Raw genomic sequence first — 22,718 nt, 5'->3', positions numbered from 1 at the left:
CATGTTGGTGTGCTCCAGTATTTGGTGCGTATTGAAGTGTTGGAGCCCTTCTTCAGAGCTGGAGAGGGATCTCCAAAAGGAGGGCTGTACTGAGAACTGTGCAGAGATGTAGCCCTTCATTACTGCCTCCATGCCCCTCCTCTCCACAAGACACACACACACACACACACACACACACACACACACACACGCTGGTCTTCTCATCCAAGTAAACCAGAGCAGTCTCTACAGCCCACTAGCTCCTCAACTCAGTCTATGTACACGCAGTGACTCGTGTGGAGCTGTCCGTGGTGCTGAAACCAGACGCCGCCGCGTTCCCGTGACTCTGAGTGAACGCTGACCGACTGGAAACGAGTGATGGCGCTGTGCTCCTGACATTTCCCTCCAAGCAGCCGCTCTCTGCGCAATGGCCACTTGAGAGCTGCTTTCCTTTAAGGAGGAATCTCCGCTCGTCCTGCGCTCCACACGCGGATGGAACTTCATTCTTTGCGTTTTGCCTCTCCCACGAATTTCACTGGACTTTTTGTCCAGGAAGAACGAGCATCGCGGACGGAATGACTTCTCCAGCACTTTTCCCCTCGCTCTCAGCGGAGTTGCTTTCTTAGGCGCCCGCCGTTGCCGTGCAGCTCCTCCAGGACTCGTTTACGCAGAGCCAGCCGAACGGAGACGCTGCACGCCGCCACAGCACAGCATGTAAACGGAGAAACATGCCGCTGACAGATCGCGTAACGTGACGTCATCCACTTGAAAATGATTGCTTTGAACAGCGACTGCACGACTATGGTGAGAAGATGTCTTCTGACGTTCAAGCCCTTCAGGTAAACAGAAGCCATTCCTTTTACTAGACTGCCTCTACCACTTAGACAGCTCTGAAGTCAGGCGCAACGCTCGAGACAGGCTGGCCGGTTCAGCAGCTCAGTCATTTACTTTTCCAGGTGTTGAATGTGGCTCTTTGCGGATCATCTCAGTGGCAGACAGGTTCTAATGCACTTCATGGCTGATCTCTGTAAAGTGTAACACTTAAGTGATCGCGCTTTGAATGCTTATAAGTCTGCGTCCTGGAAAGGGCTCATGAATCTACCCTCCGAGCAAATCTTTGTATGTACCTAATTTAATCAGACCACTTAAGAATAAGAGATACTTTTTTAATCCCACCTCTGCATTTAACCCATCCGTGAAGTGAAACACCACGTACACACTAGTGACTACACACACACACACACACACACACACTAGGGGGCAGTGAGCACACTTGCCCGGAGCGGTGGGCAGCCCTATCCACGGCGCCCGGGGAGCAATTGGGGGTTAGGCGTCTTGCTCAAGGACACCTCAGTCATGGACTGTCGGCACTGGGGATCGAACCGGCAACCTTCCGGTCACAGGGCCAGTTGCCTAAACTCCAGCCCATGACTGCCCCCAAATTTCCAGTCATACAGACTCATCATCTATAGACTGAAAATACAGGCTCTTTGATTGGACCTATTGATCGCATTGGTATGGAATCTTGATACAATGTGGAGCTTTTTTGAACTTTGAAATGTTTCTTGTTTACATATGGCCCATACATTAAAAGGTTCTCAAAACTGGTTCTACAGCATTACTCTAAATAACCCATTTTGGCACCCCCCTTTTTTTGAAGAGTGCCATTAATATCGGCTCCCCTCTCAACTGGCTATCTGTTCTAGACCAGCCACTCAGAGATCTATGCCAGTGTGAAGTTTGAATTGCAAATTACAAACTTTTCCTGATAAGAAGATGTCGATGTTTTCACCAGACTACCAGAAAATGATTTCACTTTGGAGAACATCTGCCCAGTTTCTCTGAAGAGGAGAAGTGGAAAACAGATAAAAAGATGATGAAATCTCAGCCCAGCTCATATTCAAACGCTTTGGTTCTTACAGTGTTGACTCCAGAAGAGTTTTACGCAGCTTTCTTGGCGCACACTGTTCTGACATGAGATGGTCTAAGACTCAGATTAGCCTCAGACTCATTTTACAGAATGATGCAAATATTACCTTTTCTTTTCTCTGCGAGATTAGCAGTGCTTATAGATTGACAGTGCGTCTTGTAGCTCATTTCTCTTTGGGTCACATTTACGTTTTACAGCAAACTGCGTTCATTTGTGGATACATTTCATTAAAAATGGTGTGGTGGGTAGCTCTGTTGCCTCACAGCAAGTAGGGCCTGGGTTCGATTTGGGTCCGGCTGCGTGACTAGGGTCATTTCAGTGTGGAGTTGGCATGTTCTCCCCCTGTCTGTGTGGGTTTCCTCTGGGTTCTCTGGTTTCCACCCATGGTCCAAAGACATGCAGTCAGGCCAACTGGACATGGTAAATCACCCCTGGGTGTGAGTGAAAGTGTCTCTCTGTCTGCCCTGCGATGGACTGGTGACCTGTCCAGGGTGTATCCTGCCTTCCACCCAATGACCACTGGGATAGTCTCCCGCACCTCCCACGACCCAGAAGGAGAAGCAGCTTAGAAGATGTGTGTGTGTTCCTAAATGGTTCTTGGCTTTGACGTACAGTTCTGGGAAAAACATTCAATTGGTATAGATGTGGAATGGAGATCAGTGGCTGACAGATCTCCTCTTTTGTCTTTGGTTTGAGATATTAGTAACTATTTCCACCAGGGTAAGTTTTCAGATTTACAAATATGCTATGGCATAATGTAAAGTTTTTCCAGAGATATCCATAGTTAAACTAGTAGGCTATGAAGGACCAACTAGGTGAGTCAGTTTGCCACAGCACCACCGTGAGGCAGACCAGTGCTGCATCACTGGTTAGTTAAGAATGCCACAACAATAACCTTTCCCTGAATTTGTGTCTGGGCATCAGTTTTTCCCCAATGTACAGCATAAAGTCACAATAAATGTTTTCAGGGACCCCCCCCCTGATTTTGAGACATTCAGGGGGTCCAAGCAGTTAATTAGGAGGCCCTGGACCCCTGATAACCCCCTATATTTTACACGTTGGTGGAGATAAAATACAAGTAGAATAGGTTCACAAGTGAAATCAAACAGAACCACTGTTCTACAAAGTCTGTCAATGATTTGGTGGACTACACTCTTGAAAATAAAGGCTCTGAAATGTTTCCGGGCTTGAATGCGTAGTTCTTGAAACCTTTACTTGGCGTTATATAGAGGGTCTTTAAAGTTAACAGAGGTTCTCTACACTCGTATATTACATTTACAAAAATATGTCTTTAAAGAAACATCAATGGACAGATTATATGCCAGGTATTATATATCATTGAATCACGTGTAGGATATCAGTGAGCTAATGCTGGCAGGTTTAAGTTGGGTTTAAGGGCAACTGCCTAAGTGTAGGCTCAACCATCGGGAGATTGGTTGCCAGTGACGCCACAGCCGTCGGTGACTGGGAGCCCGAAAAGAGCACAAATGCTTGGTGTTGTGGAGCTCCACATGTCTCAGATGAAGGATGTGCTAGCCTTTACTTCCCTGATTGGAAGCATCGTGTAATGGGTGGCATTAAATCCTACAGTGGGGAGAAAACTGTACAGATAGTAGTAGTTCCTCTATAATATCACCCAAAAGAACCATTTTGCACCTTTTGTTTAAGAGAACTAATCATACTTGATTAATCCCCCTGCATTTTCCATCACATGACATAACTCTGTTTGACACAAAATCCACAGAATGACCAGAGAATGAAAGAAAACATGGGATGCAAAATTCATTTTGACCTCACTATACACTCTTAACAGTAACGAGTCCTAGGCTTCTTGGCCTGGACTTACAGCTCTGGGAATCAAATCTATAATTTGTATAGAACTTCGACATGACATGGAGCTTCTTTAAACGGCCCAAAGTTTCTCCTCATTTGTACAGCTAACAAATGTTTTGCAAAGGTTCTTTGAGGAACCCAAAGTTGTTCTTCTGTGGCATCACTGCAAAGAACCCATTTTGGCACCTTCATATGTAAGAGCACCGTCACAGGTTTTATCAACTGATGAAGAGTCAGTATGTAAGCAGCGTCAAATGTCCTTGGGCAATCACTTGTGGCAGCGAGTCTGTTGCTTGCTCATTTGGGCTGATGCAAAGAGCAGGCAATTTTGGTGCAAAGTTCTATGATTTTAAGTTAGAGAGCAAAAAGAGAAGTGTGTGACATTTTAAAGGTTTATTAGCTGGAACTGAACTGAATGAAAGAAGTGTTAAGCCATTAATATTTTACAATTCAGTCTCCTGATGGCCATTATTACCTTTTGTGCTGGAGCCACTCTGACCACAGTAATAGGGCGTCTGTTTCTCTGCAGGATTTTTGTGGTGGGGATCGGCTTCTTCAGCCTCTGCTTCTTAATGACCTCTCTAGGGGGCCAGTTCTCGGCCAAGCGGCTCGGGGACTCTCCCTTCACCATCCGGACTGAAGGTAAGCTGGGCGGTCTCTTCTATGGCTAATACTGCCCAAACTGCCCTTCTTATTCGACCCCATCGTGGTCTGAGTGCAAACAGCTGGCAGCGGCTTGCATCAGCTGTTTTCTTGGAGTAAAGGGGAGAATGTTTCAGGTGGATTTGTGCTTCTTTCGCTCGTGGTTATATGGAGATCAGTGCAGAGTGAATAGGCTCTAAGGCTCTGGACTGTTTTTTATTATACTAGAAATATAACAGTGTACAGACAATCCATAAATATTATTTATAAATAATATAATCATTAATATCTGTAACCTATATGTAATAAAAACGTTCTAGCCTTTAATTTAAAAAGTATGGCTACCATTATGACAACATCTTGAGTGGTGTAACTGTCTAAGCGGTTTGATCTCCAGCAATACCATGGCTGGGGGTCCAAGAGAACATAGATGGTGAGCCAGTTCAGGTGTCTGTTGGTGAACAGTGTGAAAAACAAAACATGTAACTTAACAAATCCGTGTTTATATTTCTGCCCTTGTGGGATATTTGTATTCGGCTTTATGCTACTAAGGTTGAATTACACTGTCTAAAAGTCAGAGACCACGTTTTATTCATTGGTCATCACAAGTTGTTTATCAGGGAAAAAGCAAATGTTTATTTACCAAATATTACACAAAAGCCTCACCAACAAACCTTTACTGCAACTTCTATTGTTTTGGTATTGTTTGGTTGCTTCCAGTCTTTCATGGGAATTTGCAATAATATTATAATATTATTATTGATTATTTCTCTACACCTCCGAAGTTCAGTCTTAGAAGTTGTGTTTTCCATAACCTCAATCACAAATTTAGACTCATAAGTGCAAAGAAACTTCTCCACATTTCAGATGTCCAGATTCCTGTTTTAGTGCAAATTTTCTTCTTTTTGTCTTTTTCCTGCTTCTCAAAAATGAAAACCTTGTGTCCTGTTTATCTGATAGTGACCAGATCTATTAGATCTTAGATTAGATCTAGTGTACCAGATTTTAGATTAGATTAAGAGACCTTCTATTAGTACTGCATGTTCCCTATGTACTGTAGCTCTACACATACTGCCTGTATGGGGGCAGTCGTGGGCAGAAGTTTAGGGAACCAGCCTTGGAAGGTTTCCAGTTTGAGCCCCAGAGCTGACAGCATGTGACTGAGGTGCCCCTGAGCAAGGCACCCAATGCCCTGCTGCCCCCCGGGTGCTGCGGATTATGCTGCCCACCGCTCCCGGGCAAGTGTGCTCACTGCCCCCTATTGGGTGTGCATTCACTACTGTGTAGGTGGTGTTTCACTGCATGGATAGGTTAGATTGCAGAGGTGAAGCTTCCCCATGTTGGGACTAATGAGGGTCACTTAATCTAACAAGAATTGTCTAAGCTTAACCTTAACCTAGAAGAAGAACATCACTTTACCTTGTTGGGACTGGTGTTTTAGGTCTGATATTGGAGGTGAGCACTGCTTTTCTTTGGTTTTCATAGATATTCAGCATAGCTTTGCCCTAAAAATGTACACCCATACCCACAAACCTAAGAGGTTATGAATGTGGCTAACCATGTGAACATGGGTTGTCCCCTCTTTCATCACTACTCTCTATGTTCATAAAGAACACTTCCTGCATATGTGAATTACAGCTCATAGCCTACAGTGAGAGATATGAGTAATTCAGTGCCCAAGAAAGCCGACTCCCAAGTTATAGGATGAAGCTGTGGACGTAAAATCGATACTTGCAGCATTTGTTCTCCTTGTGGTTTGAAGAGTGGCAGCAAAAAGTGACCTGATATGAGGAGAACAGCAGAGTGTGTAGATGCAGAAATAAATGCAGTGCTAGGCAGGATCCATCTGCATATTCTCCAAAGCCTGGCTTACAGCTCTAAGTGATAGATAATCTTGGTTTAATAGAGCCCAGTGCTGCAGAGAGAGAGAGAGAGAGAGAGAGAGAGAGAGAGAGAGAGAGAGACAAAGAGAGAGAGGCTGACTAATTAACTACTCGTCTTGAGAAAGCAGCTGGCTCTTGCTCATTAAACACCGCCAGCTGCCTGGCCAAAGAAGGACGTGAGAGTTTGAAGACCCATCGCTCCATCCCTCTTTTTTCTTTTTTGTTCTTCCCAGGACTAAATAAGCGTATATTCACTTTCTGTAATAAGCGACAACATAGGAACACTGACTTTCACTCACTGGTCATAAATGCTGCCTAACTGCCTAAAACCAAAACAATAAGCATTAAGTATTAATCTCTCTATTGAAATCTACTATAAGGAAAATACTTAACATGGGTAAATTTCCTAAGACAACAAACATAAAACCTTCCCCACATATTATTGGTCATAAACACTGTCTACTGCCAATAGAATCAATCTGGAATCTACAAATAACTCAGAGGAACTCTTAAGACCTCCCAGGCCTGGAATTCCCAATCTTAGTCCTAGAGCATATTCTTGTGTTTTCCCTACACTACACACCTGATAGAGCCTTAATAATTAATTAACGTGTTGAATGAGGTGTGATAGATGAGACAAAGTACAAAAATTTCCATAATGAGGAGTCATCAGGACTGAGCTTGAGAACTGCTCTTCATAAGGAACACATTGGGAAAGACCTTAATATGGCTTAATATACTAAAATGATGAAGGTACCCCAAATTTCTCTGCATTACAGGTTCATGCTTTGGGCAGAAGACAGTGGTCGTGATCAGAAAGATGTGAGAGAATTAGAATTAACAACCATTTGTCTCTGTGTTTACACACTGTGGAATTAGACCTCTGCATTTAACCCATCCTTGCAGTGGAACACCCACATACATGCACACTAGTGAACACACACACTAGGGGGCAGTGAGCACACTTGCTCGGAACGGTGGGCAGCCCTATCCATGGCGCCCGGGGAGCAATTGGGGGTTAGGTGTCTTGCTCAAGGGCACTTCAGTCATGGACCGTCAGCCAAGGGGATCGAACCAGCAACCATCCGGTCACAGGGCTGGTTCCCTAACCTCCAGCCCACGATTGCCCCCCTCCACAGCCCACAACTGCCCCCTATTAAACAAACTTTAACGTTTAACCCTATTAAACAAACAAATAGGTTGTTTAAGTTTAAGTGCACATTAAGTGCACCAAGCCACATTAACCCCTTAATATTCCAGGCGTATTACATATAAAGGCTTACTATTAGTAACTATAGGGACCTCCATGCAAAGTAATGGGGCTATTCTTTGTTTATTGAGGTGTGTAATAAAACCAGGCCCATAGCTTGATAAGGGGTTAAATGAGCCCTTAAAACAAAAATTTTAAATGAAAAAAAAATGTTTTAAATCATGTAAGCATTATGTTATTTAAAATGCCAAGTTTGATGCCCTGTATTTAAAATAAGGTGGTCATTAAAATGAAACTAAAGCATAGCTTGGCCTTAACATAAAAGTCTGTAGAGAATAAAACAGAAAATAAAATAACTGATAATCCAAAAAAGGGTGTAATGGTTAATATATGGTTTTTCATTGGAGGGGCTCCTGGGCTTCAGTAGTAATCAACAGCTAATTTTCGAAGCTTTGCCCTTTTGGGGGAGGGGTTGGTAGTGATGGGGGGCCAAGCACCTTTGTTGAAAGCACTTCATCCACTGTAAAATCGGAATCTCGAGACTCACTGCTTTCCTTGCAGAGCACTGCAACATTCACAGCTTTGCTCTATCTATGAGGCCAGCTACTCTCTGAGCGGTGGGCTAGGGGGTAATAGCCCAGTGCATGTATGGGTTAACCAGCACTTCACAGAGGTGGTCTAACTCTAAGCACGCAAAGCGTACATTGTAGTAGGGCTCAGTACAGCAGGGCAGTGTTTGCAGTCACCCTAGCAATACAAGCTGTCTAGTACTGCATCAGTGTGACATTCACTGCTGTGAGTGAGTGGGATGTCAGGAGCCCATGCTGAGATGGTATATATAGGTATATATATCGTCATAATTTAATAGTGCAATCAAGAATGTGCTCACAAAATGTATTGTGGAGTCGATGCACAGTGTTGTGATGTTGGGCTGTTTCGGGTTCATTTGTACAAAGACCTTTATGTTGAAGATCCTGAATACAGGTGGAGTGGTGGGGGTTCCAGAGTAGAGTAGAGGGCTGTGGTTTTAGGTAAGACTATTTAAGCCCGGGATTCAGGAAGTATTGTTCCATTGAGACTTACCAAGCGTTCTTCCTATGTGCTGTTTGTTGTCGTGTTTTGACCTCCTGATCTGTTCTTTGACTCCTGGATTTTTGCCTTTCCCCTTTTGGTACCTCTGCTTGTGTTTTTTGACCTGTGCTTTTGACTCTGGCCTGGATATTGACTACGTTGTTGCTTTACCCTTTGGACATTGGTGATTTGCTTCATAATAAATCACGTTTGTATTTCATCCGCGTTCGTCTGCGATTCTGTCCGCATCACAAAGGCTGTGTTATGGATCGTAACTATGGGTCATCCAGGTTTTTCCTGAGAGCCCCGAATGTTAAAGTATTTTGTGGTTCCCCTGTTTTGATAGCCTACATTTAGCCTACATTTAGCCCCCCCTCCAAAAAAAATTCTGAATTCCAAAATTAAAAACCAAATACCAACCCAACAAACAAACATCCAAACAATCGAATATCGGGGTCCAGTCCTGCACAAATGTTTCCATATAAATGGGGTTTAATGAAAAGAACATTTTTGAAATGCTTTGTTTTGGATTACAGTTTAGATCTTTTGGTATATGACACTATTTTTGTGTAGTAAACATTAGAGATATTTTATGTTCTTAGGTCATGTTGTGACCTTGTTTATGACCAGTAAGATAAAAGAACATTAAGCGACGTTAAGCTTTATAATGGCTTTCAATGGGAGAGAAATAAGCTTACTGTGACAATTATTATTTGGACTTTGAATTACAGTTTTGAGCTTTTGGTAGTGGTCAGTGTTTATGACCATTAGATGAGATGTGATCCTGAGTCATTGTTTTAGTGCATTACATGTTTTAGTACTCTCTCTAACAGTAAATGAGCAGTCATATCGCGTGTGTGTGTGTGTGTGTGTGTGTGGAGAGTGTAAGCCTTGGCTGTGTGCTCCACATCTCTAAATGAGCTGTCCTCTGCTCCACTGCTGTGCTGATCCAGTGAGAGGCTGTTGATTCTCTGATCCTCTCTACACATAACAGCTTCTTTTAGCTTTTGTCCACCCACTCCCGCCACATTCAGCCTCATTTAAAACACATTCTCTAACGCTAATCCTCCACCATGAGCAGGAGGTCAGCTTTCAGGGTCGTAAGTCTTCTGCTAATGGCCATTTTGGAAGGATGTTAGTGATCTGATTCGCTTTTTTGATGTGAAAGCAGCGTGCATGCTGGCGCCGGGATTTTGGATGGGGATTTAGACTTGGGAAGGTTGAATGGCACAGATACAGTGAAGGGATTTTGCTCCTAAACAAGGCCTTGGCTTATTTAGTGAAGGCTGGTTATACAGTACTTGGATCAATCTACCGGACTGGTTCACAAACTGTTGACAATGCGTTTTGGACTTTTAACTAACTTGGACGTTAGACTCAAACCCTTTTGCTTTGAGTGGCTCTAAACCTTAACCATGTTTATTTTATTATTAAAATAAATTAAAAAAAGACATTTTTAACACCACCAATACAGTACGCCTCCGAAACTTTACTACATGTGTCAGCAGTGACAGTTTTTGGTAATTTTGAGCATAACTCAAAAATTCTGGCCAGAACATGACTAGCAAATACAGCTTTAAACAATTGTACACTTTTAGATTCAAAACAGAAAATTTATGTTGTCGGTAGTGACAATTCTTTTTGTGTTACTGTCTGATATTGAAATTTTAGGATATATTTATTTCAGAATAATGGGATCTAACTGCTCACCATGTGGCCATGAGGGACAGGGATGCAGTCTCACTTACTGCTCTAAAATGCAAGAGTGTGGGTAAAATAAAGCTCCCCCGTGAAATTATTTGTGTTAGGGTGATATGAAAACATGAGACAACAGTTTTTGACCCAAAAGTTTTTCATGATAAATGAATCTTCTTGTTGACCTTCTATCAACTTCAATAATGAAAAAAAACATTTTTAAATCAAATATTCATTTATATTCATTGGATTTTTTTTACTGTGGCACCAAAAGTTCTAGACATTAGCCAGGTAACTGTGAGGTACAAACTCCAAAGTGCGAGATAATTATTTTGGTTAATATGAGGTACTATTCCTCAGAATGGTGCCAAAGAAAAACGTCTTAATAGATGGTTCCTTTAAGACCCAGATATGTAAATTAGAGTATGAGAATCTTTTTATGCTTTAAAGAACTGCCATATGAAGTATGTGAAGTATGTCCAAGCCAAAAAACAATTAGGAACCTATGTTTTAGGTCACTGTTAATGCATGCAATAGCCACACTCATTCTGCCTGAAAACTGAGCTAAACAGGAATATTAATGCAAATTCCAAAGACTACCTTGCACTAACGCTGTTATTCTGTCATCTCTGGAGCAGCATTGAAGTCCAATCACAAAATCTTCACCCCTTTCTGCTCAAAAAAGGGAAATGAAGGTGAAGAATGACTAAAACTGGAGGAGTCAGTATGTACAAGCGCAAGATAAAATGTTATTATTCCATTATATTTCCTCAAAATGTTTTTTTATTTTTGTTTGCTCAGTTGTATTCCCAGGTGAAACGTTCTATATTTGCCAGCTTTGCTTTGATACTGAATTTACTCTTGAGTCAGAAAGACAGTACTGCCTTAAAAAGTCCATATCGTGGAAAACAAAGTGGTGTGAAAGTAGAGGAGGCAGTGGACAGGGCAAGATGGAGGCAGATGATCCGCTGTGGCGACCCCTAAAGGGAGCAGGCGAAAGAAGAAGAAGAAAAGAAGTGGAAAACAAATACAGTTATATGTAAACTAATGTAATCTGAAACAGCCCATTTTGAATGTACTGCTTCTGTGATGTCGGAAAATCCAGTGCATTTGCATATTTCTGCATATTCATACCTACATTAAACTTCAATTACAAACATGCTGGGAGAGTATATAAACGGTTGATATGTGGTTGGTTAGTGTAGTGGTTAACACCTCTGCCTTCTATGCTGTAGACTGGGATTCAGTCCCCCACCTGGGCAAGCCCCCTACACTATACCAATGAGAGTCCTTGGGCAAGACTCCTAACACCACCTTGGCCTGCCTGTGTAAAATGATCAAATTGTAAGTTGCTCTGGATAAAAGCGTCAGCCTAATGCCATAAATAAATACAGGAAGCAGTGATTAGATCATTTTATTCGACATATTAAAATGGAAAGCTTTTACCTTTTAACTTATTTTAGCTTATGATTTTTTTTAATAAATACTAAAAACCACTGGGTCACATTCATTTTCCTTTTAGTAATTGTTTGACGTAACTGAAGACACCAGTTCAGTGTATTTGAAAGTGAAATTCTTTGCCATTATATTATTATACTATTGTATTAAGGGTCTGTAGCTGCACAACCATATAGGGGCTTCATTGTTCATAAAGAGCCGTATATTTTAATGGGACACAGCTGTGCATTGCAAGAAGGTCAGTCTCATAAATATCAGTCATCAGTCCGTTTCAGGTGAGCTGTCCAGAGATGTCAGGGGATCTTGTAAACATATGGCTTCTACTGCCCATAGCATTATTGGATGCAGTGATAAATAATGTTTACTGACAAACATTTGTCAAAGTATTCTTGGACCCAAGTGGTGATATAAATCACAGAAACATGCTAGTTTTTAATGCAGGGCCATCACAGTTATAATTATAGCCTTGTCCTTTTATGCAATCTTCTCTGGATTCTCTAGATTGAGGAACGTTGTTCTTAAACTGCTGGGTTTTTCACAGTGGTGAGCTTTGGCCCATCCTTGCTCATTGGACTAGGCCTTTCTGGGAAGCTACTCACACCCAAGCATGATTGCATTACCTGTTTAAGATATTTTATGAAAATTTACATCATTATCTGTCTTACATTGGCCATGTCCCAATCTTTTTGGAACATGATGCAGGTATTAATTTCAGAGTGTGCGTATATTTACAAAAAAATAACGAAGCTACAAAGATAAAACTACAAATCTTTTCTTTAGGTTTATTGTTTAAAGCCTAGAGAGAAAGAAGCACTCAACTCATAGTAAGGAAGCATCTAAATGCTAATCTTAATATCTCTGCAGACAACAAAGAGATCAGATGGAAAGACAAAGGAGACTCTTGCTTCAGTCTCCTGCTGCCCATGCTGATATTTATCCTGAACAAAAGAGCCCAGAAATCTCACGTCTCCCTGTCGAGTTTCAGTAGAGATCTCAATAAAGTCACGGTATTGACTAATAATGCTCATGTTTATCTGCATTAAAGAGAGGAATCTCAATATAGACCCAGCCATTTCACACCCAAAGCCAAGAGCCTCCTCAGTTTTGATGCTGAGTAACTGTTAAAAGTGTGTCTTTTGTCTAATGTTATTTCTCCTAATCAGCATTAAGTCTCCTGAGCCATCAAAGATCAACAACTGAGCGATAAAATTTTCTTCTGGGAGGCTTTCAGGATTAATATCAGGAAAGAAAGCGCTATTGTGCCATTAAACTAATGTCTCTAATTAACACAAGTTATAAAAGAGCATAAAAAACCCATTGTGGTTAACTCTGTTTCCCCCACTTATACTCCAGACAACAAAGGCTTTTGGGCCGTGTTGGACAGAAAGGCGGCAGGGAGTGAGCTGTGGGTGGCTTCTGCCTCGTTTCATTAAAGTTGCATTAGTCTTTCTCTTGGAGATCCGCTGGAACTTCTCAGAGGTGACATTTGGGAATCAGGTTTCCTCGGGCTAAAACATGATTCAACAGGACTGGGGCTGTGTGGGAGCTGAACTCGTCGCTCACAGGTCAAGACAGTTTATGGTATGATGGCATTATATGTGCTTGATACCAAACATGGGAAGACAGTTTCTCATTATGCTGTAATGTTTTGCCTCGGTTCAATTATGCAGTGTTTATGCTGTTAAGTGAAATGCTTATTGTCCAACTGGCCATGTGGTCTTAATGGAGGGGTCATTGATTAAGGTGGAACTTAGCAGAAGCAAGCTTTTTTAAAGAGTAACTACACCCCACTAGCTTCAGCTCCACCCATCCACCCCTAATTTTCAACTCAATGCTCAAAAATGGGAAGAGCACACTGGGCGGGGCACTGCAGTGATCTATGGGTTTGGAAGTGGGGCTGTGAGGGAAACAGGGTGGGCTGGGCTGCTATGTTTTAGAGCTAGAGTATTTCAGCTACCAGAAAATATGGTGAGTGACAGAATCAAACACTTTTGCAACTGAGAATCTTACGAAGTTGATGATTTTTCTCTATTATCATCCCCATCTTCAACAAGGGAAGGCGTTTCTGAGCCTTAACGGTATGAGCCGCTGACTTAAGCCTCCGAAGAGTGCCAGAAAATGATTAGCAGCGGGTGGCAGAGGCGTCTGAACAGTAGAACATTCCCCACAACTGTGACAGCTTGCTTCTAATTATCTGTTCAGTTCCATATTCAATATAACCTGAGTCCTGATCTCGTAGGTGCCCTGAATTCCGAATGAATGAGGTGATTTTTAACACTGTCTAGGTTTTATTCAGTTTGACTGCAAGGTTTGCTACAGTGGCCCTAAATCCTTATGTTCTACGAGCTGTTCACGGCACTTACCGGTGTTACACCCAATTCAGTTCCCACTCAGATTCACATTTCCCTATTCAAACCCTCAGGCGTGAGCGCTCACTGAACATAAATCAATGGCAAGCAACCCTGGAACTATGGAGAGTAGGAAAAAAAGTTTGAGAAAGTGCTGCACAGATGAAAAGTTGACCCAGTCGGTCATTTAACACTAACCTTTCTTGAACCTGGGTGATTGGGACAGTGTAGTGGGTAACACCTCTGCCTTCTACACTGTAGACTGGGGTTCAATCCCCACCTGGGTCAGCCCACTACACTATACCAATAAGAGTCCTTGGGCAAGACTCCTAACACCACCTTGGCCTACCTGTGTAACATGATCAAATTGTAAATCGCTCTGGATAAGAGCGTCAGCCAAATGCCGCAAATGTAAATGAACCTTGTCGCTTTCCATAGTTTCAGTGTTGCTTGCCGTCGAACTACAGTCCACAGGAAGGTAGCGCTGCAGAACCAGGGTTGGTGACCACTTTTTTGAAGCTACACTCGCTCCCTGCTGTAGTCTGGATGCACAACTTGACTGGCAAAGTAAACTTGCTTCTTTTTCCTGGCTTGGTGGTCCGCATTGTTGTCTTTTTATTTTTAGTGGTTTTGGCAACTACAGAGGTCAGATCTTGTCCTTTACACCCATCACAATCATTAACTTTCAAGTGATCACTTATTGCCTAGTAAATAATTACATTAAACCCTTTAATTTTTCAGTTTTGGTCACTCTATGCAACTTTTAAATTACAATCCTAAAGTGGGCAGTTTGTCCTATTAGCTAAAAAAATTGGTAACACTTTATTTGAAGGCTACCTACATAAGGGCTTCATGACGCATTCATAAGCACTGAATAATGCGTTTATGAAGCACTACTTGAACATTTATTAAGTGCTTATGTCGGTTCTCGCAACCTGACATAAGATATTTTATGAAATAAATGACATTGTACTGACATAATAAGAATAAACGTTGAACATATTTACAGCACTAAACATATTTAAACACTATACATAATTGCATCAATCATCTTATCCACGCCATGGAGGGAAGAGGGGGTGGTTTCCAGGCATATTTCACCTGATATCAGTACAATGTCGTCTTAAGAATGCTGACATAAATAGTTATGTACAGTGTTTTAAATGTTTAGTGTCATTTAGTTTAGTGTCATTTATTTCATAAAACATCTTATGTCAGGTTGCGAGAACCAACATAAGCACTTAATAAATGTTCAAGTAGTGCTTCATAAATGCATTATTCAGCTCTTATGAATGCGTCATGAAGTCCTTATGTAGGTAGCCTTCAAATAAAGTGTTACCAAAAAATTCAACAGTAAAAAGTCTGGCTGCAGGGGTGCCAGACAAACGTATCAATTAACAGTAAAAGTGTTTTCTCTTAATGATGGTAAAATGAGTAAAATTACAGTCATTTTCTTAAAAATACTTCCTTTCACTGCAGTTCAACAGCTTTACTAGTTCAACTAGTTATTCTGACATACGGAATTTTACCATAATAATAAAAGTAACACCTTTACAATAAATACAAATAATATAAATAAATAAAAGTAAACATTGCTTTTTGTGAAATTACAGTCTATTTTTGTAAATTAACAACAGCGCAGAGGTAATGCCCAGTAAATATAAGATTCATTTACCTGTATTTAATCTTTTTTTTTTCTTTTTTATCTTTCAAAACTTGGGTATTGGCCATGAAACTGAACAGTATTTTGACAGTGAAAAATCTTCTTTTTAATATACGTGTATCTTGCTTCCTAGTTGTCGATACTTAGTAGCTCCCAAATGAAAACAGATGCAGTTTGAGCTCCAATAAACAGACGTTACTCAATGCTGCCCTCTAAACATGTCATGACACCATTCAAAATTAGAGGAAAGACACACGATGTCTCAATGAATGCATTTTCTGCTTTCCCTTCTTTACGTGTTTTTACTGTAACCCATCAACTGAAAAAGCAGCAATGTGAACACATGATTATAGAAAATATCTTCAATCAAATAATTGCAATCAGATGATTATGTAATACCTGTGGTAGATCTGTCTTTGTTAGTGGCGGGAAGGTGATGCTTATTCTTCAGCGATTTCACCTTGATCCCATCTTTAATACGCTCATCATCCACTTTATCAAAGACCACTACTATGAGTCCGCCTACTGTATAGCTCCACTGTTTAGGTGCATGAACAAAGACTCCATCTGTTGTCGTCCACAGTTCAGCAGCCACTTTCTACTTTGTGCTATTCTTAACACAGCAGTGACACTGATATGCTAGCGGCTTCTCTAGGTTGAGAATGGCCAACCACTCAAATATACCCAGCCGACTATTGATGGTGAGCTAGGGCACGGGTTCCCAACTCTGGTGTGCGAGGTAAGCGACTTTTATTGAGGGCAAATCCAGAATCAGGGTCATAACGGTCCAGGGTCAGAGAGCCAATACGTAGAGAACGTGGGGTAGACATGACATAAACCAGAATTCAACTTAGACACAGACAGGGGTTCAAACAACAAAGACCAAGACATCCAACAAAGATTCAAACAGGGCAAGGATACAAAGACCAGCAAAGACAAAGTGCAAACACAGGGCTTAAGTAACAAAGGGAAAACGAGGGACAGGTGAAAACAATCCGGGGCGGAGTCACAAAACAAGGGGGAGGACTACAGATACCAAAACAAACGCACATGGACAGGACTGGGAGGGGCCAATCGTGACATCCTGGAATACCCCTTGTCCTGCATATTTTTGTTTTCCTGCTCTAAAACATTTACATTTACAGCGTTTAGCAGACGCTCTGATCCAGAGCGACTTACAAGAACTGCTTTGTCTGTCTAGAGAAAGTGTCTTTCTTAGTTACTAGTAGGTTAGAGAGAAAGACGGTCCTGAGCTCAGATACGGCTAGAAACTAAAGTCACTGTAGATACAGAGAGAAAAGGAGCAGAGTTGAACACAGAACTCTGAGCCGTTCAATGCAATACAATAAACTACAGTATAATAAACACCCAATTCGACTGAAAGGCTTGCTAATCCTCTGGTTATTTTGATCAGGTGTGTTGGGAGCAGGGAAGACATGTGCAGGGCAAGGTACTCCAGGACCAGGGATGGGAATAACTGAGCTAGAGGATGGATGATACAAATTGTCCATTAACCCTTTAACAGGCTAAGGGCCTGCGGCCGGGCCCGAAGTTGTATTACACAAATAGTTCAACCAGCTAGCATTGAAGCCCCTGTACTTACTAAACAATAATTCTTTGTACGTAATAAGCCTGGGACGTTAAAATATTAAAATAATAGCCCCTGTATTAGTCACTGCGGTCATTGACCATGTATATTAAAATGTAATATAATGAATAAAGTCAAGGCAAAGTAAAGATTTATTGGTAACACTTTAAACTACTGTTCAAAGCCGCATGTTACCTATATAAGCTTGTCACGACAACTGACGTAACCCTACATTATATTTATAAATGCTTTTTCCAATAGGCGTTATTTGTTATAAAGGTTACATTTGCCAATTTTGATCAAAGTTAGCCAAAGCAAAAGATGATGCTTATTGGAATAAGCATTTGTAAACATTCGTGTAGGCATATCTCAGTTGTCACGACAAGCTTATGTAGGTGTCATGTAGCCTTGTGAACAGCTCTCTGCAGTAAAGTGTTAAGATGAGCTACAGTCTCTAACTGCACACCAGCAAGCTGAAGCTACAAGGTTAGTTTTTCTTGTTAAACAGCCAACAAAAACCTGAAAAACCTTGTATTTGTATTTCTACTGCTACTAGACTGGCTTTGCTTGCGGTTCTAAAAATCTCAGCTCTGACACGTTCAGAAGTTTCTCAGAAGCACTTGAAAAGGAGCAATAGATCTAAATACCTACACAGAACGAAGGACGCTGTCTATGGAGACCACCCACTCTGAACTAGGCTGCTTCACTCGGCGTGATAACAATCCGCAAGAGTGCCTCAGGGAAAGGAACGCTGACTAATGCTGAAGTCATCTTCAAGTGTGAGCTCACCTCTTTAGCTAACATGTCAGGGATTTGAGTAGAATTTATCAAGGCCAAATAGATGGAGGTGTTTGTTTGTGTTTGGTTTCATGGTAAATATCCAGCCAACAGCGTCCTGTGACCACTGATTAAGGACTAGAGGATGACCAACACAAACTGTGCAGGAGCAGATGAGTCTCTGACTTTACATCTACAAGATGGACTGGCAAGGTAGGAGTGTCTAATAGAGTGGACAGTGAGTGGACACAGTGTTTACAAACTCCAGCGGCACTGCTGCGTCTGATCCACCCAGACCAGCGCAACACACACTAGCACACCACCGCCACGTCAGTGTTACTGCAGTGCTGAGAATGATCCACCACCAAAGTAGTATCTGCTCTGTGAGGGTCCATGGGGGTATTGACCACTGAAGAACAGGGTAACTAAGTATGAGAGAAACAGATGGACTACAGTCTGTAACTGTAGAACTACAAAGTGCAGCTATACAGTAAGTGGAGCTGATAAGATGGACAGTGAGTGTAGAAACAAGGAGGTGGTCATAATGTTTTATATATATATATATATATATATATATATATATATATATATATATATATATCGCAGCTGTCAGAAGAGAACCTTGTATCTCCATTTTTGACGTTTTTCAGTTTTTAATATAATTTGAAAATGCATTTTGGTCTTTACATTGTGTGTGAATTTCATGATGAATGGACCAAAAGAAATAGCCCAAAATTGCTTGGAAAAATGTCTGGTTCCATTGACTTCCATTGACTATTTAGGAGATATGAGGTTTTCTCCCAACAACAATTTTTTTCCCTTCTATTAAAACAATTTTAGAGGACTCTCATGTGTCATGATTGGCCCCTCCCACTCCTCCATGTGCTTTTGTTTACCTTTTAGTCCTGTCATGTGCTTTTTGTTTTCCTCGAGTTCTTCCTGGTCCTGCCCCCTTGTTTTCAGAGGCTGCCCTTAATTATTTCCACCTGTGTCTGGTTAGCCACCTGTGTCTTGTTGTCCCTTGTTGTTACACGTATTTAAGCCCTGTGTGTTGCACTGTGTGTTTGCTGGTCTTTGTTCGTGCTGTTTGTATTGTTTGGTGTTTGTTTATCCCTGTGTTCATTTTTCGTCATGTCTTTTCCCCGTTCCATCTGTGTTGGCTCTATGACCCTGGACTGCTCTGACCCTGAGTTTGGATTTGCTCATAATAAATCTTGTTTGTCTTCGCACATGCGTCATCACTCCCCAACGTTACATCTGGTGTAATTGATCTATTTGTCAGAGGTTTTTGCTTGAGTGCACAGTGTAATTAACAAAAAGGGAACAGACACCAAATTTCATGTTCAAATTTCAAAGATTCTACCTTTCACTCAAACTGCTTTGCTTATAATCTAATTTATACATAAATAAAAAACACTTTCTATTAAATTAGAAAAGTACCATTTTCAGTAGTGGTCTCAGACTTTTAGACCCCACTGCATGTTTTATTCATGTGTTTTCAAAGACCGCAACAGCCTCGCACTGTTTAACTACAACAAGCCGAATCTCTTTCTCAGTTAGCTGCTGGCTGCTTTCAGGATGCGTCACTAAAACACAATCAGGTTAAGATGCAGATGACTTGCAGGCTATTTCTGAGCCTCAAAGCAGCCTAATATTATTTTAATATTATTAAAATATCTATCTAACATAATAATGTACCGTGCTTTGAATGCATTAGTGTTTTTAAACAACCATTATATCTCCCTCTCAGTGTGTGTTTATGCAACTGTTGAAGATTAACCATGTAACTTCATCATAGGCGTGGCACAATTGGTTGCTGTGTCACATATCAACAATCTGATTGGTTGGCAACCAAGCTCATTTGCATGAAGTTCGTACTGTAAGAGACGGAGCCGAGAAGTGATGGTGTTTTGATGTATTGTAGTCTTTTGTCATGACGTGTTCTACTTGATGTAAATTATGAAAAAATAAATCAAAAGAAAATAAGCCAAATCATTTTGCATGACATCACCATTCACATCACATACATGCTGCTTAAAATTTCAGCTGTAGAAAAGTGAGCAGTGATGCCAGATGGACAACCAGAGGAATGCTAAAAAACACCAACCTTCTACTTCCACTCACTGGTTACTGTATGAGGTCCAGCTGCCTTATAAGTCCACTATGTAAGTGAACAATTACAGACTGTTGTGTATCTGAGTGCATCATGGCTGTAAAAACATTTTAGCTAAGAACAATTCTGTGGTTAGAAACTAAACACAGGTGATGTGCTAGAAGATGATCAGGGCATGGCTTTACATTTTGAGCTGCCTGCAACATAATTTCTGTGCAACCTGATGGTTAGATCAAGCAATTCAAAAACAGTCCAAGTTGTTGCATGTAACACATTCGGTTACTCCATTAGAGTAGAGCTTCATCAATGATCTGTCTAGACATCTTCACTACATTTCTGAGTTTTTAACTGCTGTCTCTGTGTTGAACTTTTGAAAATTAATGTTTAAGCAGCCATTATCATTGTACTTGATGTCTTGCCCATTCTGTCTTAGAGGTCCCCAAGGAACTGCTGCAATTTCTGTAATAATTTTCATCTTTTGTATCCCAAATAAATCTCAGATCTGTGTGACATTAGGGGGCATCAAGAGGGGAGAAAATGAGTCCAGGTATATAAAATCACAATAACAGCAGTATAACAAAGAACTAGGAAAGTGCATTTGCTGAAGGAAACGTGGAATGGTTGCGCAGCAGTTACTATGGAAGTCTATAGTATGAATGAGGGATGAAAAAATGACACATAGAGGAGTACAGGTCAGCGTGCCTGTGGATTAAAGTTTGGGAACCTTTCCTGAGTGAAGACACGTCTTTGCGTCAAACTACATAATAGAGTTTGAGTGGTGGCAAAAATGAATGGGACTCTATTGGAGGAACAAGGGATGAAAAACCGACAGAGAGAAGCGTGCAGGTCAGTACGGCAGTGGATTAGAGCTTGGGAGCCTGCTCTGAATGAGTACACACATTTTGGTGACTGTCAGGCAAAGAAGTTATAGAGTTTGAGTGGTGGTGAAAATGAATGGGACTCTATGGGAGAAACGAGGGATGGAAAAAAAGAGAAATGGACGAGTGTGGGTCAGAACAACAGTGAATTCGTGCTTGAGGGCCTGCCCTGAGATAGTATATGTGAAATGGTGTCGTTTGGGCAAGCAGAAGTACCGTAGATTGTGATGCAATTTTTCACCCCATTCATTCTCTATGGGAAAAAATTCAGCAAAATTCCATTGCCACATGCAATCCATGCAACCAATCAAAAAGCTGTGTACAAGCAAACCTCACACAATCAGACCAGACAATCTGGAGTTGGAACGGTGTTAATATCTCGAAAACTGTGGGACGAGTTACGTGGCAAATAATTGGCAGAAAAAAATAAGAATAAAAGACGAAAATAATATAAATGGGATAAAAAGCAATGTGCAACCATAATAAACTGTGGCACAAACAGCCATTTAGACAGTTTTAGTATTAGCCGGCTGGTTAACAAAATGTTACCTTTAAGGAACTCACGTTTCTTGCCATGGCTCAGGAAACTGACAAACTGAAAACTACCAGTCGGGGATGGGTGGATGGGGGTCGGAAGTTTTCTGTTATTTTCTTGTCCACTGATCCAGTGGCGTCTATTATTTAAATGTATGTCGTTCAACATAATCATGTGATGGGTTCTTTGCATTTTGATTTGGCTGATTCATTAAGCATGTTTCACAGAGTTGCTTGCAACTGTTGCGTCTGAATGTCAAGTGAGTTGCATGATGCTTTACATTATGGAATTCACGTGCAATTTTTTTTTTTGCATGTAAGGATCAAACAACTAAAGTGGCATGAAAGTTTCACTGTGTAAATCCAACCAAACACAAACTGTAAATGCAAAAGTCGTAAGCACCTAAGCAAATTCATTTATAGAGCACTTTTCATATCAGTGGCAGCTCAAAGTGCTTTACAGACAGGCGATAATGTTTTACAGCAATAGACAAGACAAAGACTCATGGATGACATTAAATAAAAATACCAAAGATATGGAGGGTTTTAATTAAATGCTTAGTTAAAAAAGATACATGTTCACATGTTTCTTAAAAGTGTGCACTGAGCTTGATTGTGTCTAATAAAAGGTGGAATTGAATGAAAGAGTCTCTCCACATTTTCTGTATTTTACTGAAGGTATTTGCAGAAGGCCACTATCTGCAGATCTAAGATCTCATGCTGGAACATAAACAGATGGATATTCTGAAATACACAGATGCTAAATCATTTAGAGCCTTAAAATCTAGTAGCAGAAGTTTAAAATCTACCCTGAAACAGCCAGTGCAGTTCTTTCTAAACGGGAGTGGTCTGATCTCTCTGTTTAGTTTCTGTTGGAATCTGTGCTGCTGTATTTCGTAGGCGTTGTAGGGGATGAGTGGTTTTGTTAGGAAGAGCAGTGAGAAGACCATTACAGTGATCAACTCTGCTTGTACCAAATACATGAACAAGTTTCTCTGCGTTGCTCTGAGATAGAAAAGGAGCTTTATTCATATTTCTCAAATGATAAAAAGTTACTTTAGTGACGGCTTTTATATGCAGGTTAAACCAGAACTCAAAGTCTAAGATTATACCCAG

General features: G+C 41.0%; 1 protein-coding gene across 3 annotated transcripts in view; it reads left to right on the top strand.

The window, feature by feature from the left end:
- The first annotated feature begins 205 nt into the window (after window positions 1-205).
- The window catches only part of LOC108435872 (alpha-1,6-mannosylglycoprotein 6-beta-N-acetylglucosaminyltransferase B-like), a 174,286-nt gene continuing 151,773 nt past the window's right edge, over window positions 206-22,718 (top strand). For 2 of the 3 annotated variants that reach the window (XM_037544478.1, XM_017711995.2), the window contains exons 1-2: window positions 206-818; window positions 4,272-4,384. In XM_037544478.1, the coding sequence (XP_037400375.1) occupies window positions 751-818; window positions 4,272-4,384 (181 nt within the window). In that variant the 5' untranslated portion in view covers window positions 206-750. The remainder of the gene's footprint in view (window positions 819-4,271; window positions 4,385-22,718) is intronic. The other variant, XM_037544479.1, reaches the window with a different exon arrangement.

This window comes from Pygocentrus nattereri, chromosome 14 (assembly GCF_015220715.1).
Source record: "Pygocentrus nattereri isolate fPygNat1 chromosome 14, fPygNat1.pri, whole genome shotgun sequence".
In the NCBI taxonomy this organism is placed as follows: Eukaryota; Metazoa; Chordata; class Actinopteri; order Characiformes; family Serrasalmidae; genus Pygocentrus; species Pygocentrus nattereri.
This window is presented reverse-complemented; position numbering and strand designations above follow the sequence as displayed.